The 19,907-nt window shown below is 46.1% G+C and overlaps 2 protein-coding genes across 34 annotated transcripts in view; one reads left to right on the top strand and one right to left on the bottom strand.

Annotated features, from left to right (window-relative positions):
* Positions 1-19,240, bottom strand: SLC19A1 (solute carrier family 19 member 1). 3 transcript variants are annotated; one of them, XM_083154623.1, is made up of 6 exons: positions 19,009-19,240; positions 17,974-18,248; positions 6,073-6,826; positions 5,248-5,440; positions 3,421-3,562; positions 1-954 (listed from the first exon to the last, which is right to left on the bottom strand). In XM_083154623.1, the coding sequence occupies exons 2-6, from the start codon at positions 18,232-18,234 to the stop codon at positions 772-774; spliced, it is 1,533 nt and encodes a 510-aa protein (XP_083010749.1). In that variant the 5' UTR covers positions 18,235-18,248; positions 19,009-19,240; the 3' UTR covers positions 1-771. The 3 variants fall into 3 exon arrangements, with proteins under 3 accessions (XP_083010749.1, XP_083010750.1, XP_083010751.1); XM_083154624.1 differs by lacking the exon at positions 19,009-19,240 and adding an exon at positions 18,853-18,977; XM_083154625.1 differs by lacking the exon at positions 19,009-19,240 and having other exon boundaries at positions 18,108-18,243.
* Positions 19,140-19,907, top strand: part of PCBP3 (poly(rC) binding protein 3) — a 73,515-nt gene continuing 72,747 nt past the window's right edge. For all 31 annotated transcript variants that reach the window (XM_083154659.1, XM_083154658.1, XM_083154649.1 and 28 more), the window contains exon 1: positions 19,140-19,271. The gene's annotated coding sequence lies outside the window, so the exon portion shown is untranslated. The remainder of the gene's footprint in view (positions 19,272-19,907) is intronic.

The raw sequence follows: 19,907 nt of genomic DNA, 5'->3' as shown, positions 1-19,907 counted from the left end.
CACGCTCTGTATCTATGTATTTATTTTGGTCCAAAGGTACAGCACTGCAGGAAAAAAAAAAACAGGTGTTTGTAATGTGAACCGCATAAAGTACATCACTGTACAGCTAGAGCAGTAAAAATTGTAAGTGCACTTTTAGGCCCCTAGAGGGAGCCCATCAAAATGAGCTCATCACCGTCCTTTAGAACGGTTTTCATTAAATAAAATGAACCAGACAGTGGATTATCTGTGCTCGGTAATTTCACAGTTTGTTGGTCTTCCAGTGACTACAGTATAATACTGTACATCAGTAGACATCTGACACAGCTTCTCTTATTGTCAGAGTTCCAGTTACAGTAGGTGACTCTTCTCACTCAGTAGTGTTGGACTAGACCTCCGAAGATTAACCTCCCAGGACGGCTGCAGCAAGAATGTTTTCTAAGGCATAGAAAGATCTTTGTGAACATCCAGGATCAAGAACTCCTGTCCTTTATCAATGTCAAATCCCTGAGATTCTGCTCACGTCACTCTGCATTGGACTCGATCCTCCGTTTTCAGTCCGCCAACCAGTGCTAACTGTTCTAGATTGGAATGACCCAAAGCAGCCACGTATACCTACTCTATACTAAGCCGCAGGATCTTGTGGCACGTACCTTGACACTAGCACAACTGGGTCTCGCTATTCCTACAGATATTGTCCTAATGACAGCAGCTCTGCTTTCTGTGCCGGCTGATCTGGAGTACATGCTAATACTGGAATACTGTTATCGTGGGTGTGGCGATGGACCGGATTTATGCAGGAGATTCCATGCCGGAACTTATATCCGTCGCTGTCTTCTGCTCAGTGGGTGCTTCAGGCTGGGTCTTGCCTTTCGCTTCAGTACGCTCAGCTTGCTTGTACTTGATGATCACCACGGCGGCAGCAATAAGGTATACCACAGCCAGGAACGTAAAGTAGGCAAAATACACATAAAACTAAAGAAAAACATAAAAAATAAAAGTTAACAAGGGGAGAATGCTTCACAGTGTACGTAATACTGATCATTCTGTTACTAGGGAGGAGATGTATCCAAAGCGGACCGACAGATTGCCTACATTGATCAGCGTGTAAGCTCAATGGGCCTGATTCAACTCTGATCGGACAGGGCAGATGGTGGTGGTGGTGGGTCTGATCATGCGTATATGTAGACCGCCTGCGCAAACGGCTTTAGAGAGTATTCACACGGATAGGGGAGGGAGGGGTAGGGGGACACCTAGTGTTTTATGGTTGTCTCCCTGGAAACGCACTCGGGCAGGTGGCTGACGAAAAAGCAGAAAGGGGAGAAGAAGCATCAGATGGATGGCGAACATTGAATTAATTCTCTCCCCTTCAGCCACATGCAAGAGGATACAGGCGGTGCTAGCGGGGGGCATTCGGCACTGACCTGTTCTCTAGGCTGTGAGTGTTTTCAGCCTATCCAACAGGTCTGAATCATACAGTCCCTAGGTCTACAAGCATTAGGTCAACAAGGTCATTAGGTCGACATGGGGAAGCTCAACAGTCAACATGGGGTTTTTAAAATTGGTACTTGTGTATTATCACAGCGCCCCCAATTTCCATCGCAGGGCATTGTACTACCACAAAATCGCATCGCATGCCATATGATCGCATGCGATGCGACGCGATTATACACAATTGTACAGGCACCCAGATGCCTGATTCCTATGTTAAATGCCCCCCCAGACCCGATTTTACATTGTACACCCACCCTGATGGGTAATGACTATGTTCAAATGCCCCCCCCCCCCCCCCCCCATTGTTAACGCCACCCCACTATCAACGCCAACCCGAAGCGTGGCGAGCGCAGCGAGTCCGTGAGGGGTGGCGGTACGCATCCTCCGACCTTTTCATACCCCCACTATCCACGTTGGCGTGAAGTTGATTTTATATAGTGTGGCGAGCGCAGCGAGCCCGAAGCGTAATACTTGTGAAGTAATGCGCGTGCGCTCGCCACGCTTCGGGCTCAGTGGCTCGCTGCGCTCGCCACACTATATAAAATCAGCTGCACACCAACGTGGATAGTGGGGGCATGAAAAGGTCGGGAGGACGCGTACCGCTGCGCTCGCCACGCTTTGGGTTGGCGTTTATAGTGGGGTGGCGTTAACAATTTAACATTGTTATTACCCACCAGGGTGGGGATAAAATTGAAAATCGGATCTGGGTGGGCATTTAACATTGAAATCGCGTCGCATCGCGTGCCATTATAATTAAAATTGTACACTCATCCCAGGAAAAGCCTCAAATCGGGTCCATCGCATACCTTAATTAGTGGTATGTGATGCGACGGGCGCCGTGATAATACACAAGTACCTTAAAAAATTTTTGGGGGGAACCGACATGTGCCGACAGGCAGTATTTCATGCCCTACCATCCATTAAGGCGTGGTGGGAGAATAGTGTGCCGAGCGTAGTGAGGCGCCGAGCCCAAAGCTCAGAAAACACAGCGAGCCAAGCGGGGGGGACGTGTTGCTACGTTTCAGTGTCCATAACGACAAAACGGGGAAAACTCCACGTCGACCACATGCTTGTGTCGACCTTTCTGCATGCCGACCTAGTTGCTGTCTATCCAATGATCCATACCCCGAACTGGTGCTCTTTGTGCAGGGAGCAGGGAAAACAATATGTTGCACTGACTTGACATCAACTTCATTCAACTCCCCAGAGCAATGATGGTTGTTCTAGTGTGTACAGGAGCAACGATAAAATCGCATGCGACCAAGCACCGATGTATCGTTCAGTCGTTAGCAAGTGTGTGTTGTCTCAAGGGAAATCTCCAGTAAGGTCAGAACAAATGACGGCCGCGCCAGTGTTCACCCTGCTCAACCTTTTAGAGAGGAGGTCGCCACTGTAACCAATCAGCTTCTAGATATCATTGTATAGGTCATACTTGTTCCCTTTAGAAGGTTGGATACATCTCCCCTTGTATCCCAATGCTAATCACTGCGCAGTACTGTACAATTAGGAACTTATTCTGGTCCACACGCAAAGCTGCGACTCGAAGCTTTGCATGTGGATGACACGCCAGCCCCACCATTCGCTGGGAGATTTACGATTGGGCAAGTTATATTTTTTCTGTGCTGGATAAATACGGTCTGCTTTTGCATGTAGGACACAAAGCCTGGACAGCTTTTTTACACTGCAATTTAGATTTCACACCCAAATCTAACTCTCTCTGCACAGGTTACATCTGCCCCACCTGCAGTGCAGCATGGTTTTCCCTAGTTGGTTGCTTTTTTGCTATACTTAAAAAATGAATCAGGCCGTGTACACTCAGACACACATACCATAAAGCCCTTTGACATGCACAGATAGATGATTCTCATGTTAAATGATCAAGCCTATTAATGTTTCTCTACAAGGTTAAACATTTCTGTTGCTGCTGCAGATTCACACTTCTATTACCTGTGGGTGCACAGACAGAGCCAAGCCTCTCTTGTCAGCGATTATAACCGTAATAACTGTTTTCAGGACTGTGGCAAAGAAAGTGTTAACTCCGAACACTAGCGCACAAAGTTCCTTGGACAAGGAGCTTGCAATCTGGAAACTGAAATAGACAAATATTTAGTGCACAGGATTTTCGGACAACCACACTTTACATAGTTACATGATATTCTGCATCAAACTATAAACGCGCTTTTAAATGAAATATCCAAAGTATAAGCGGTCCCAAAGGGATTCTTTATTGGGGTCCTGACTATCAGGTGTCACATTTCTGCTGGTGGCATCTTTTTGATTGACAGCACAATGTTGTGGTCAGACAAGACATGCGGCCCGGTTCGGAGATGGCCACAGATCCAAAGTTTCCGCAGCGGAGTGGTCATCTGTAGTCTGCGTCTAGGTTGACCTGCGCATGTTCCGCGATGGAGGTCGCAGGGAGGATTAACCTGCAAGGTGATTGACAGACCAGGACTGGTTGGAGGTGGTTATGGGGAGTGGCTGCAAAAATGTAGAGTTTTGTATTTTGTTTTTGTAAGGAGGCATGGCCACAATTACTCAAATCGGCCACACCCCTTATATTACCCAGGACCGTCCAGGATTCTCTATGTCGCTGAGCGCCAGCAGTTAGTTTTTATTGTAGCACCCCACACCTTTCAAAACACGTGCAGTTCCTCTTTCCTGCCTGTAGTGTCACTATGCCAGTGGTCTCCAACCTTTTTTGGGGTGTGAGCTACTCGCAACAAGATAAACCGCCTGAAAAGCTACTTAAATGAAAAAAAAAAAAAAATCTGTATAATAACCAAAAAATGCCCTTTACACTTATGCCACACACTGTAATGCCCCTGACACATTACACCACAATGCCCCAAACACAATATGCCACACACTGCAATGCCCAACATGCCGCATACATACCTCCCAACATTGGAGGCAGAGGAGAAGGGACATCTGGGAAATTAGGAGGGGGGGGGGGGGGGGGGGGGGGGGACGACACTGCCGGCCCCAGGTGGGACACAGGACAGCCCCCAAAAATGCATTATGCCACATGATTCTGCACAATATGTCCCACAGTCAATCTTCTAATAAAATAAAATGTAAATTACCTGCTTTCTGCCAGGGGTTAATTTTTGTTGCCAGGGGTTAATGCTTATTGACAAGGGGGTCACTGCTTGCCCCCTCCACTATGCCCGTCTTCACATGGGCATAGTGGGCAGTTGCACCATAATAAACTGTTCGCTGCTGCAGCGTTCGGAGCTGAGCTCCATCACCCCCCTGCTGGCTTAAGGAGTCCGTCCGTTCTTCCCCCACACCCCGCTAGAAGTCATATTTGACTTCGCATCTGACAGGGACACAGCACTGCAGCGTTACCCAGAAGTGCCGGGAGCGCTTAGTGCGGTGCTCCCTACCAGACGCTAGAGGTCAAATATGACTTCTAGCACCTGTCTCCTCCGGTCCTCGGAACAAGGACTACGGGCCAAGGCAACAGCGGCTGTAGAGGGGCAAGGCAGCGGCTATAGCGGTGCAAGTCGGTGGCAACAGTGGGCGGACGGACTGGGAGCAGTTTTGCTCAGGCTAGCTACTGGTAGCTCGCGAGCGACGTGTTGGCAACCACTGCTCTATGCTGTGGTGCTTCTAGCACAGTTTGGTCTGTATCTCTGCTGAAATAAAGACCTGACTGCTAGAAGGGTTTTAGAATGACCCCCAGAGAGCAGGCTGGCTAACTGCATCCTGAAATTTGTACATCCCAGTTGTGAATGGCCAAGCTAGTGGTAAAACCACCAGAATACTCACATGGCGATGGGAACCAGGAACTGGTAGGAGCTGCGGAACAGGACATAAGCCACATAACACACCCAGATATTTGTGGTTGTGTTCATGAGGAGGAGGAGTCCAGCCTGCAGAGCGGTGACCAATCCAATCACCAATTCCGACCACAAAGTCCAGCGGATCTTCACATAGCCGGCGGCAAACGAGGTCAGGGCTCCTGAAGGCCAAGCAGAAACCATGTCTTTAACATGAGAATTCCAAGAATACGAAATACACTACAGAGGTGACAGTGTCTCCACATTCACGTGTGCATGGGTTGCCGCATGCTTATACATTGCAGAAATAACTGGCCAAGTATTAGGCAGGGCAATCTTAGTACGACGCCAGCTACACACACCCCTGGGCTAAATACCAGAACATTTTTTTGGGTAAAAAAAAAAAAAATCTAAAGTTTCTAGCACAAAGTTCTTGTAAGAACTATAGGAATTAAAAAGTAGAATTGGCAACAACTGTATACTATAGTACTACACCAGAAGACGCCCCCGATTTCTTTTCAAAAGCTGCAGAAGTTTACACTTTATTAAACAGAAGGCTTTGGGCGAGCAGAAACCACCTAAAGTAAGTGTAGAACAATTTTGGAGAAAGTGTCTGCGGGTATTGATAGTTACGAACAACTGCACTTAATCTAAAGCCCCACACACACTTGCCGATGCTCCCCCCCTACCCGCCTTTTACCGTAATTTAAGCCTGTAACATTACAGTTGGGGGCCGATTGGTTGGTACTTCCATATTTTTTGTTTTCACCACAATTCTCATTTATATTACATAACTCAAAGTAAGCCTTCTTACCGAGAAGCGTAGAAGCAGCGTCAACACCGCCATTGTATACCCTGCGGTTGTCCACGGCAGGGTAGATCTCGTTCCACAGAATCTGCACATAATACAACATAAGGTAGTACCCGGCAGAGTTAAAGATCCACCACAGGGACCAGATTCGTAGTCTGGGATGACGGGCCGCTACCTTCAGTTCGAAGAGCATTCGGATAATCACAAACTCCCTCCACCCTGAGCACAGTCCTTCTTCTTTGCCTTCGGGATTTATCTTCTGCAGCTCAGACTGATGCACCCCGTTCTCCTGCTTAGAAACAGTTTTATTGAAGAAAAGGCTTCTCTTGGGGCGTTGCAGGAAGAAGGTGAGGATCAGTCCAAACACCATGAAACCAAGTGAGATGTAGTTGAGAGTCTGAAACGGGACGCCGCCCAGCGTGACACAAAGCTGTCCCAACACAGAGCTCACGAAGACCCCTAAAAGCACAGAGGATCGGGAGTAACTCGCTGCCTTCTGAAACCTGGTCGGAGACACCAGTGAGAAGATGTAGGATGAATAAGCAACTCGAGCCGCCATGGTGATGCCGTAGAAGAACTCCATGAACTGCATAGTGATGACATCCGTACCAAAGATGAGCATCAGCCATACAGAGATGTGACTGAGGCTCTGCAGGATCAACACGGGCTTGTAGCGGAGGTAATCGGTCAGAAGGAAAATAGGCACCAACACCACCATGTACGAGTAGCTCAGAACCGGAGTGATTTCATTGGTGACCTAGAAAGACAGAGAAGAAGGTAGTCAAATCCTAAAGGAACCAAGTAAGAAGCAACCTACATCATCACGTATAAAAGTAATGGAGTTGTTGTTTATAATCAGGACTAGTATAGTTACAAAAGGAGACTTCGGGGACAAAGATGTGCGACTGTTGGTGGTTTCACATGATCGCCAACAGAAGCTCAACTTGGTTGTTTTACAAGCAACAGTACCTAAGGTCACGTCAGCATGGATGGAGGAACATATATAGCAACAAAGTCTAACCACCGGTGGATACGCAATGTTTCAGAAACCAAGCCCTTTCTCTCATTGGACGCGACCAAAACTCTCATGCATGATTATTGTCTTACTGGAAGGAAATTCGGTACTCTTTACCTAGCACGGCGCCCACGATTTTGATCGTGGGCATCGCAGGTAAAAAAATCGCGGGCATCGCGGCCATTGAATGCACTAAAAATCGGGTGCGACGCGACCGACGCGATGCCCGCAATTTCCCATAGGGACCAATGTTAAATTTCTCAATTGACCCGATTTTACTGTTCAATGCCTCAATTGACACGATTTTTCCATAGGAAACAATGTTAAATGGCCCACAGAGGCCAAATAGGCACCCTGAAGTGTGAAATGGCCCCCACAATTGTTAACGCCACCCCACGATCAACGTGAACCCGAAGCGTGGCGAGCGCAGCGGTACGCGTCCTACGACCTTTTCATACCCCCACTATCCACGTCGGCGTGGAGTTGAGAATAGAATAGTGTGGCGAGCGCTGCGAGCCCCGCGAGGGGACGCGGATACCTTCACAGGTAAACGCGTCCCTTCGCGGGCTTCACAGGTATCCTCGTCCCCTTGCGGGGCTCGCTGCGCTCGCCACGCTTCGGGCTCGGTGGCTCGCTGCGCTCGCCACACTATTCTATTCTCAACTCCACGCCGACGTGGATAGTGGGGGTATGAAAAGGTCGTAGGACGCGTACCGCCGCCGCTCGCCACGCTTCGGGTTCACGTTGATCGTGGGGTGGCGTTAACAATTGTGGGGGCCATTTCACACTTCAGGGTGCCTATTTGGCCTGTGTGGGCCATTTAACATTGTTTCCTATGGAAAAATCGTGTCAATTGAGGCATTGAACAGAAAAATCGGGTCAATTGAGAAATTTAACATTGGTCCCTATGGGAAATCGCGGGTATCGCGTCGCACCCGATTTTTAAGTGCATTTAATGCCCGCGATGACCGCGATGGGCGCCGTGCTAGGTAAAGAGTACCGGAAATTCTCTCTGGACTTCCAAACTTCCTCTTAATTCTATTCTTCAGTCTGCTGACAGTCGCTGCCTAGCAAGCGGATCTGAATCACCCCCTCAAAAGAATACTCATTCAGCCATAAAGTGGCGGAATAAAAATTGCTGTGCTGAAAGAGCCAACTCCTGTTTGAGTCTATGATTGACGTGAATCAGCGCAAATGATCACCAAGGATGGTTATGTAGCATCCGTGGGTCAGTGATGTCTGCAGATGTATCCGGGACACCAAAACAATGCCATCACTGGCCTGGACTGCGCCTCATTGACATGCAGGGTCCACACCCATAACTGTCCATAGCAGGTGGAACCTTGGCTCGTTGGACCAGGCTCAACTTTTCCAGTCATCTTGCGTCTAGAGGTGGCGTTCACTAACTCAGTCTTGTGCTGGGAGGTTAACAATAGGACCCAAGTATGGTGTCGGCTCTGGAATCCCATAGAAGAAAGGGAATGTTGTGCTATTTCAGCGATGAGGTTACTTTTTGCCCCAGCATTAGATTTTGCTGTTATTGGACTGGCATGTACCATTGCCACAGACTGCCCACTACACAGTTGCACTCTGCTTGCCTTCCCTGCTGTGGTGCAGTCACTGTGCACCCTTGTTGTATGCGAGATTAAAATTTCCTGTTGGTTTTGAATCATGATACGTTGTTATGGTCACTGTGAATTATATGACAATAGATAGCAGAGATATCTGCCAAGATATCAATTGCAAAAGGTTCTATAGAATGCGTTGGCGCCATGTACTGGGAATTGAAGTCGCTCACTCACTTATTCCAGGACACAAGTGTACAATGCTAAAAAGGCATGTATGTATTCAGGCTATGGGTCATAAGGTCAACAAAATTTAGGTCACCCACTATTGGGCAACACCTGAAAAGTGTCGACATGGTTTAGGTCGACACAAGCATTAGGTCTACATGAGTTAAAAAATAATAATTGGGTGTTTATGTTGACATAGGTCGACATGGACACCTTATAAATGCACCGCTTCATTCGCCATGCTCTGGGCACAGTGCCTTACTGCGCTTGGCACACTATTTTATTCTCCCTCTATGCCCGCTAGGATGGCAAAATATGATCAAGTCGGTTTCTTAAAAAAAAAATTCATGTTGACCTTTTCATGTGTCGAACTATGGCCTGTCGACTAATAGTGGTTGACCTAATGCTTGTTGACCTAGACATTGTACTGTCGACTTAACGACCGAATTCCTATACTCTAAGGCAGGCCTGTCCAAACTATGGTCCTCCAGCTGTTGTGAAGTCCCATCATGCCTTGCCACAGTTTTGCTAATAGGGAATGTTAAAACTATGGCAATGCATGCTGGGATGTGTAGTTTCACAACAGCTGGAGGGCCACAGTTTGGACATGCCTGCTCTAAGGGGTACATTTACTAAAGTGTGAGAGTTTTAGAAAAAAGTGAGAAATGTTGCCCATAGCAACTAATCAGATTCTATTTATGTAGCACCTTCAAGAGCAGGGATGGGGAACCTCCGGCCCACCAACTGTTGTTAAACTACACATCCCAGCATGCCCTGCAACAGTTTTCTTCTACGATCCCCATGGCAGCCATAACACTGGGATGTTCCCTTCCCCCATAGAATTAGACAGGATAATTTTTCTCTAGGACCGCCCACCTTGGGTATAATAGCCTCCTCTTCCTCCTCCTCCATGTCTTTTTTCCTGTCTCCGTTAGAGTTAGGACAGAGTAGGCTGTTATGTTTGTTTTAAGCAGGGTTACCTCACGCAGCATGGAGCTGAAGGGGTGGCTACCCGGGGAGAAGAAGTGTCTAACTAGCTTTAGCTATGTTACTACAGTGTTCCTGCCTGTATACAACGCGTGGCGCAGGCAGCGCTATGGTACACTTGTGAATAATGGTAAAGTCCCACGTGGAGCATAGGTACCTGGTGCTGTCATGGTGCAGGAGGCAGCAGGGCTGTATGCGCGCTCCACGTGAAGTAGATGCAGACCGGCTGGAAGCCGCGTTTGCACGCTTCAGAGATATCAGGCAGACGGGGCGGAAGTGTGCGCGTGCGTCACTTCCGCCTGAAACGCTGGGGGACGGGCGATAAATGCTTCCCCACGGAAACAAGGGGAAGCATATTGGTTCCGCTCGGCCATCCTGAACTAGGGTGAACCAGGGAACGCCATTTTTAAAGACGCAATGAACAAGCGTGCTTTACACTGGATTCTCAGTGCCTGGCTGTCTGACCGCGGTGTGCATCATGGATGAGCCTTCTCCCCATAAGCCGGATAATGCCCCTCAGAGGTAAGCCCTTGGTTTTTTGTGGGCATTAGTGGTTTTATTTTGTAGCAATACTACAGAATAGTACTTAGTGTTTTTTCTTTGTAGTGTGCCTATAGAACAGGATGAGGATGTACCTGCTATTCCTAAGAAGAGAACAGCCAAAAAGAAATTTATACAGACCAATTGCATGTCATGTGATAAATCCTTTGCATCTGCCCAAAATAAATCTCTATGTGGAGAATGTGAGGCAAGACAGGACAGATTGGAGAAGAAAGAAAAGAAGTCAGATGTTCTTAGAGAACTCATGGACTGGATGAAAGAATCCTTTGTGTCAAAACAGGAGTTTGCGCAGTCACAGACTCAGAAAAGATCCAGAACCCAGGCAGAGTTTAGCCAGGAGGAAGGCTCAACTGAGGAAATAGAGGGTGACAGAAAGGATTCTACAGATGAAGGCGAATTAGAAGATGTGAGATCTTTTAATTTGGAACTAGTGGAAAATGTGCAAAAAAAACATTTATAAAGCTATGAATTATAAGGAAGAACCAGGCACGTCGGAGGCAAAGAACCCCTTATTCGAGGATAGGGAGAAAAAGGGAAGAACTTTCCCGGTTCACAAAATGGTCAGGGAGACCATTTCCAAGGAATGGACTAATATGGATAAAAAACTGACTCTGGGGAATCGTATTGAGAAGATGTACCCATATAAAGATGACGAGTTCCTGGGATGGTGCTCTATCCCTAAGGTAGATGCTGCTGTAGCAGAGCTGACCTCCAAGTCTACTATCCCGGTAGAGGACGCAGCAGCATTTAAGGACTCAATGGATAGAAAGATTGAGAATGGACTAAGAAAGGTTCATACGGCCTCAGCTGGGTCTCTTAAAGCTACGGTAGCAGTCGCATCAGTGTCCAGGGCCCTGAGACTGTGGGCAGCTAACCTACAGACAGACATAGAAGAAAGAATCTCTAAACATTATGTATTGAAGAGTTTGGATGTGATGCAGAAATCCATAGATTACCTGTGCGAGGCCTCCCTAGATTCAGTGGCCTTTGCGGCGAAGACCATGGCGGCAGGGGTAACAGCAAGGAGAGCCCTGTGGCTAAAACCCTGGAGCGCTGACGCGAACTCCAAGAACAAGCTGACTACTCTGCAATTTGAAGGGAAATTTCTGTTCGGCTCGAACCTGGACACAATGATACAGAGATTGTCAGGAGGAAAATCTGTACGTCTCCCGCAGGACAGGAAGAGTCGCTTTCCGTATCCTAGCACGACCAAGCAATCCTATAGGGATTCTAGGAGTTATAGGCCTGGAAGGCCCTACTATAGGAGAGGTGGAGCGAATACTTCGCGGCAAGCTTTTCGTCAGCCCTTTCGCGGGCGCTTTCAGCCTGACAGAGGAAGATCATGACTATGTCCAAGAGACAGTGATAGGAGCCAGACTCCTCCAGTTCAGAAGTCAATGGGAGAATACCATATCCGACAGATGGGTACTGAGGATAATCCAACAGGGTTATCATATCGAATTTATGGAAATTCCGCAACAGAACAGATTCCTGACATCCAGGGTACCTATAGAAAAAGAAAAAAGGTCAGCTTTATGCTCCAAGATAAGTCAACTACTGGAGCAGGGAGCGATCGAGTTAGTACCCAAGATTTACCACAAGAAGGGATTCTACTCCAATCTATTCTTGGTGGAAAAGAACAGTGGAGGATTCAGGACGATCCTGGATCTCAGGGATCTGAATTGTTTTATCAAGAAAATAAAATTTCGCATGGAGTGTCTGTCATCCATAGTGACGGGCATAAGACAGGACGAATACTTAGTGTCAATCGACCTCAAAGACGCTTATTACCATATTCCAATTTGTCTGGAACACAGAAGGTTCCTGAGGTTTTATGTGGCCGGTCAGCATCTCCAGTTCACGTGCCTCCCATTCGGGTTAAGAACATCCCCAAGAGTCTTCACCAAGGTTCTGATTACACTGGTAGCCGAGATGAGAAAGCAGAAGGTCCAGATCTGGCCATACTTGGACGACTTATTGATAGCTGGGAGCTCAGTGGAAGGAGTGAAGCGAAGTCTGAATCTCGTCACGGAAACCCTGCAGAGCCACGGATGGGTGATAAACAAAGACAAAAGTCAATTGATACCGACCAAAAATATTCTTTTTTTGGGGGTAAGGATAGATACCAGAAATTATTCTGTAACCCTATCACTCGAGAGGTGCATGAAAATGAGGAAGTTAATTCTGGAAATCCTGCAAGGAAAGAAAATTCCCCTAATAAAAGGGGTACAGTTACTAGGAATGATGGTTTCCTGTATAAAAGTGATTCCAAAGATCCAAGATTCGGGGCACACATCTAAGAGTTATGTCCGACAATGTGACCGTAGTCGCACACATAAACCATCAAGGCGGGACCAGAAGTCTGAAATTGATGAGGATGTCGGAAGAGATTATGAAGTGGTCGGAGAAGAACCTAAAGTCAATCTCGGCAATTTATATTCCAGGCAAGAAAAATGTTATAGCAGATTATCTAAGTCGCAAGACTGTGTTACCAGGGGAATGGGAGCTGAACGGCGAAGTTTTTCTACAGATGACAAGGATCTTTGGAACGCCAGAAGTGGACCTGATGGCCACCTATTCGAACAGGAAGGTGAGCGAATTCTACGCAAAGTATTATCATCCACAGGCGAAGACGTTAGACACTTTCTCAACCAAGTGGGCGTTCAAACTGGGATACCTGTTCCCTCCATTCCCTATGATAAACAAAGTACTGAAAAAGATCAGGGAAGACCAAGTACTAGTACTGATAATTCTTCCACATTGGCCAAGAAGAGCCTGGTTTTCGAATGTCTTAAGGATGGCGATACAAGGACCATGGCAGCTACCAAGCAGGCCGGACCTCCTACATCAGGGGCCTATGCTGCACCCAGAGCCGGCGAGTTTACAACTAGAGGCATGGAAATTGAGCGGCAGATCCTAAAGAGACACAATTTGTCACCCCAGGTGACGGAGATGATGCTGAGAGCCAGGAAGAAAGTTTCTTCGGAGGCTTACTATAAAACCTGGTATAAGTTTATCAGTTGGGGACAGTTCAAAGATGACTTTATGGACATTCCGACTGATCAAGTATTACAATTCTTGTTTGAGGGTTTCCAGATGGGGTTGGCCACAGCAACGATCAAGGCACAGATATCTGCACTAAGTGTGTTATTGGACAGGCCTCTAGCAGAAGAGAGAATTGTTAAGAGGTTCGGCAGGGCGATGAAGAGGATCAGACCGCCGATTAAATCAATTGTGGCCCCCTGGGACCTAAACCTGCTCCTGACGGTGTTGACAAAGGATCCCTTTGAACCACTGGAAGATTGCCCGCTAAAATATCTAACCTGGAAAGTGGTATTTCTAGTAGCTGTGACTTCAGCTCGACGGGTCAGTGAGCTTCAGGCACTGTGGATGGAGGAACCATATTTTATAATATTCCCTGATAGGGTAGTCTTACGGACACATCCAGATTTCATTCCCAAGGTGGTGTCAGCTTTTCACCTGAACCAGGAGATAACCTTACCTGATTTCTATCCTCAGCCTAAAGATAGAGAAGAAGAGGCTTGGCACACGTTAGACCTGGTGAGAGGGATAACGTTGTATCTGGAAAGAACGAAGGCCTTCAGGTTAACTAAGCACCTGTTTGTGATTCCGGAAGGAATTAAAAAGGGCAAAGCGCCTGTGAAGCAGACCATATCTCGTTGGATTAGAGAGACCATCTTATTCGCTTATGAGAAAGAGGGCAAAGCACCACCTTCCATTGTGCAGGCACACTCTACCCGGGCAGTGTCTACCTCATGGGCAAATAAGGCGAAGGCGTCAACAGCTGAGATCTGTAAGGCAGCAACATGGTCATCAATCCATACTTTCTCAAACCATTATTCACTTAACGTTTCTACTGCCCACTTTGGGACGCATGTATTGCAAGAAGCCCTTATGGGCGAATGAATATATATATATATAAAATAATTCATGCAGTATTTAGCCCTCCCGTGTGTTTACTTGGGTATGTCCCAGTGTTATGGCTGCCATGGGGATCGTAGAAGAAAGAGTCGAATTATACTCACCGATAATTCCTTTTTCTTCCTAGAGATCCCATGGCAGCCACTGGTTTTCCCCTCCCTATGTTATGTATTTTTCTCCAGGACATATTTCGGAGACATGAAAAGACATGGAGGAGGAGGAAGAGGAGGCTATTATACCCAAGGTGGGCGGTCCTAGAGAAAAATTATCCTGTCTAATTCTATGGGGGAAGGGAACATCCCAGTGTTACGGCTGCCATGGGATCTCTAGGAAGAAAAAGGAATTATCGGTGAGTATAATTCGACTCTTTAGTATGGCCAAATAGCAAAACTGTAGCAGGGCAAGCTGGGATATGTAGTTCAACAACAGCTGGAGGGCCAAAGGTTCCCCATCCCTGTTCTAGAGGATAATAGCTAGAATCTGATTTGAGCTATGTTGCCCATAGCAACCATTCTAAAAACTTCACTAAAGTTACCCATAAGCGAAAGAAGCTCTGGGCTGAGACCAAACAGTTAGCTACAGTCAATATGTGACTCCTAAGTTTCCCCTTCCATTCATTCGCATGTGTCCAAGACAAATGGGTAGGAAGCTGAACGCCTGTGACAGAGTAATGAGGTTGTGGATTTAGCAGTTTTATTTAATCCGCTAAAAATGCCAGGGTTGAAGTCGAGGAATATGAATCATTTTAGTTATTGCTGGAAAATGATCTGAAGTCAATTGAAGTTTTGCTGTTGCCTGAACGCTCAAAATAATGTATTGTGTAGAACATATAGAGGTGATATTAATAAACGGCCCAAAAATATTTTTTGAAATGTCTTCTTCATTTAAAATGGCAAACAGTTTTTACCAGCAAGTTTTGGGCATAAGCACGATTAGAAGTGGAGGGTTTCATAACCTGCCGATTAGCATATAAACCATTAAGTATGCCGCGAGATGACTCAGGTCTGGTGTAAAGGAATGAACAAAGGTTATAGCTCACATGCTTACACAGCAGGTCCCGCTTAGAACATTCCTTAGCAAGTAAAGCAAGAGAAAATCATAACACACCAATAATCACTCTCATTACAGAAGTCAACTAATTAAACACTGTTCTGTATTAAAGGGCACAGTAGAAGAGAAATGCTTCAATCCTCTTATTACTAGCGGGTCGAAGGGCTACAAAGGTTCCTTTTATAATAAGCCCCTTATAAATCTAAAGCCCTGTACACATGCTTAGATTTTTCCCTGTTTTCGATTCGATTTTGCTTATAGAAGCAAAATCAAATCCACGACGAATGGTTTTTAGGACACTTTCGATCTGCATTCGATTCGATGCGCGCTCCCGTTTTCTCAAAATCGAATAGAAAAATCTACTGTGCAGCCAACGAAATCTCGAATTCGATCATGTAAATCGAATGAGTACATTGTGCCTACATTGTAAAATCGAATCGAATGCAAAAGTACAGATCTAATGCCAAATCGAATGGGATGATCTAATGCCAGATCTAATAGAAAATCGAATCTAACATCAAATCTAAAGCCCTGTACACACGCTTAGATGTGATGTTAGATTAGATTTTCGGTACTTGTGTATTATCACGGCGCCCATCGCATACCACTAATTAAGGTATGCGATGTGACCGATTTGAGGCTTTTTCCGGGCAGAGTGTACAATTTTAATATCGCGTCGCCTCGCATGCCATTATCAATGTTAAATGCCAACCCAGAGCCGATTTTTAATTGTATCCCCACCCTGATGGGTAATAAGTATGTTACATGCCCCCCATTGTTAACGCCACCCCACTAACCATGCCAATCCGAAGCGTGGCGAGCGCAGCGGTACGCGTCCTCCGACCTTTTCATACCCCCACTATCGACGTCGCTGTGGAGTTGTTTTTATATAGTGTGGCGAGCACAGCGAGCCACCGAGCCCGAAGCGTGGTGAGCCCCGCGAGGGGACGTGCATAACTTCACAATTATTACGCGTCAGCTCGCCGCGCTTCGTGCTCGGTGGTTCGCCACACTATATAAAATCAACTCCACGCCGACGTGAATAGTGGGGGTATAAAAAGGTCAGAGGACACGTACCGCCACGCTTCGGGTTGGCGTCGATAGTGGGGTGGCATTAACAATGGGGGGGGGGTGGGGGCGGGTATTTAACATAGTCATTACCCATCAGGGTGGGTGTACAATCTAAAATCGGGTCTGGTGGGCATTTAATATAGGAATTAGGCATCTAAGTGCATGTGCAATTTAAAATCGGCCGCATCGCATGCGATCATATCGCATGTGATGCGACGCGATTTTTCGTTTTACAATGACCTGCGATGGAAATCGGGGGCGCCGTGATAATACACAAGTACCCGATTTTCTATTAGATCTGGCATTAGATCATCCCATTCGATTTGGCATTAGATCTGTACTTTTGCATTCGATTTCGATTTCACAGTGTTGGCACAATGTACTCATTCGATTTACTGGAACGAATTCGAGATTTCCTTGGCTGCACAGTAGATTTTTGTATTCGATTTTGAGAAAACGGGAGCGCGCATCGAATCGAATGCAGATCGAAAGTGTCCTAAAAACCATTCGATGTGGATTCGATTTTGCTTCGAATCGAAAACAGGGAAAAATCTAAGCATGTGTACACAGCATAAGCGTGTGTACAGGGCTTAAAGCTGTGTACACACGCTTAGATTTTTCCCTGTTTTCGATTCGATTTTGCTTATAGAAGCAAAATCGAATCCACATCGAATGGTTTTTAGGACACTTTCGATCTGCATTCGATTCGATGCCCGCTCCCGTTTTCTCAAAATCGAATAGAAAAATCTACTGTGCAGCCAACGAAATCGAATTTTATGCAAAAGTACAGATCTAATGTCAAATCCAATGGGATGATCTAATGCCAGATCTAATAGAAAATCGAATCTAACATCGAATCAAAAGCAAATCGATGTGTGTGTATACAGGGCTTTAGAGTATGCACTGAGGTTATTAACCCTTTGAGTGCCAATATCTGAGAGAGATGTTAAATAATTCCTCTAAAAAAGTGCCAGCATCGCTCACATTGGTTATATAAATTCAAATTAAAAAAAAAAGTTGTATAAAACAAAGATTAGATTTCCTATAGAAGGTAAATATTACAGGCCATTATGAAGAATAGAGTTTGCTTGCCAATTTTCACACCTATTTTGACAAATTCACTTGGCACAATTGGTTAAATGAGTTAGGTGTTTAGGCACACGGCTGAATCTGTGGCCAAAGCTTTCATTACAGGCATTCAGCCAGGAATTACTGAACACAATAATTAAAAGACTTGAGTAGGATTCCTAAAGAATAAATGAAAGAAACCAAGGTACTGTAGCTGTACGAAACCCTTGCAGATACCTCCTATACAATTGTACAGTATCAAGGAACACTTGTGGCTCGTTCTAAATAACAGATTGTAATAATATTAATAATAATAATAATAAGAAGAAGAAGAAGAGACCGGTTTTACAGGGTCACAGAAAGCTTATGTATGAATCCTAAACAATCCTGAGGGACTCCGTGTATTGCATACTGTACCTGTTCCTTTGTAAAGTTCCTCTCTGAGCTCAATAAGAAAGGTGTTATAAAGCTTTCTCCTGGGCGCAGCTGGTTCATGAATCCATAGAAGCAGAGGTAGAAGAGCAGAAGCTTCCACCGATGAATGTCCTCACCTGGGGGCGGCTGGTCCTCGGAAGGAGACTGCGGTTCTTCTATAGGAGACTGCTGCTGCTCCTTGTCTGCCTCCGCAGCCTCCTCCGGTGGTTCTAGATCATCATTCCGATCACAGTCTGGAGCCATTTCTGCATTAAATCCTGCAAAAACATAAATCACATCATGTTACATTATGAGACATTATTATATCCCCTTCATGCCCATCAAAAAAAAAGAGACCTTGACAGTTTCCCGAATGGAAGAGAACGGTCCTATGGCTGCTGCCAGAAAAAAAAATTATAATATATATATATATATATATTTTACTAACATGAAAGTCTATGGAGTGATGCCGGCAGACTCCAGTGTATAAGCAGCACGGGGCTCACTCTGGCACCCAGGATAATCTATGCAGCTACACATGTGGAACTAACTCTGCATGAACATCGCTCGCAGCTACTGTACTTGCAGCCACCCTAGGGTCACCCAGGGACAGAGACCAAGTGATATATGGGATTGCACCGGTTCCCTGACACTCTGCTCTGAGTCCAACTATCACCTCACAGCCACCATAGATTACTCACACTACATGCTACTGTCTGCATCATGCCATGTGCTCCCCCTGACACCCCAATACCCCTCCCCTATGGGATTATATATATATATATATATATATATATATATATATATATATATATATATATACACACACACACATACATACATACATACATACATACATACATAAATACATACTACACATACATCTGACAATACGCCACTGACAGGGAGTGACAGTAGCTTATGCAGTGGACTCGTGGTCTGTCGCCTGGGCTGGCTATAGCTATACCAGCACCAGCCCAGCTGCACCTTTCTCCCCTTCCCACAGGTGATCCGGCTGCATCACTCCTGTGTACTCACTTGTTGACTTGCTTCAGTCACAGGCACGTTTTTAAAATGTCCCTTTCTGTTTCTTCGGTGTCAAGTAAATGCCCTGCGGGAACTGTGCGGAGTGACTACATCTCCCGGCATGCCGTGCGCGAAGCCGCGAACACAATCGTAGGTAGCCGCGACTTCATCCCCCCGGCATTCCCCTGTGTGACTACACCTCCCGGCATGCATCTCTGACGACAACAACAACTTTATTGTTCGACATGAAGCGGTAAATGGACATGATGACTGAGGTAGTACCGTAGTTGTGGTTCTAGATTAGTGGTTTAGAGGAGAGCTGTGTGTCAGTCAGAGGTACAGTGGGCACTGGGCAGCCTCAGTAGCTGGGACCATTAGTTTGCTGGAACTTGTAGTTCCACAATAATGGGTGCCCCCCCTGGATGCACAAACGTGCTTAGAACATTAATAGTATTGACAATTGGCCACGGTCAAAATACCAACATTTAAAATATAGACAGGTCAAAAAGTAGACACAAGTTTTTCATATTTTTATTTTTTTGGTCTGTATGTTGACATAGGTCGACATGAACCCCGTATGAGTGCACCACATCCCCTTGCATGGCTCGCTGCGCTCGGCACACTATTATATTCCCCCTCCATGTCTACTGGGATGGTAAATTATGAACAAGTCGGTTTCAATGAAAAACTCATGTCAAATATTTGACCTGTCTTCATTTTAAATGTCGGTATTTTGACCTTGTCGGTATTTTGACCGTCGGCCAATAGCTGACGGGATTTTAACTGTCAGGGCTGTTTCACACAGTACGGTTCCTGCCGCACGGTGAAATCCCGTACGGCCAGGGAGCCGTGCCGCACTCAGCAGTTGTGAATGGACACTATTGTGTCCATTCACACGGGACGGCCACGGC

Source organism: Crinia signifera, chromosome 7, assembly GCF_055691185.1.
Source record: "Crinia signifera chromosome 7, ASM5569118v1, whole genome shotgun sequence".
NCBI lineage: Eukaryota > Metazoa > Chordata > Amphibia > Anura > Myobatrachidae > Crinia > Crinia signifera.
This window is presented reverse-complemented; position numbering and strand designations above follow the sequence as displayed.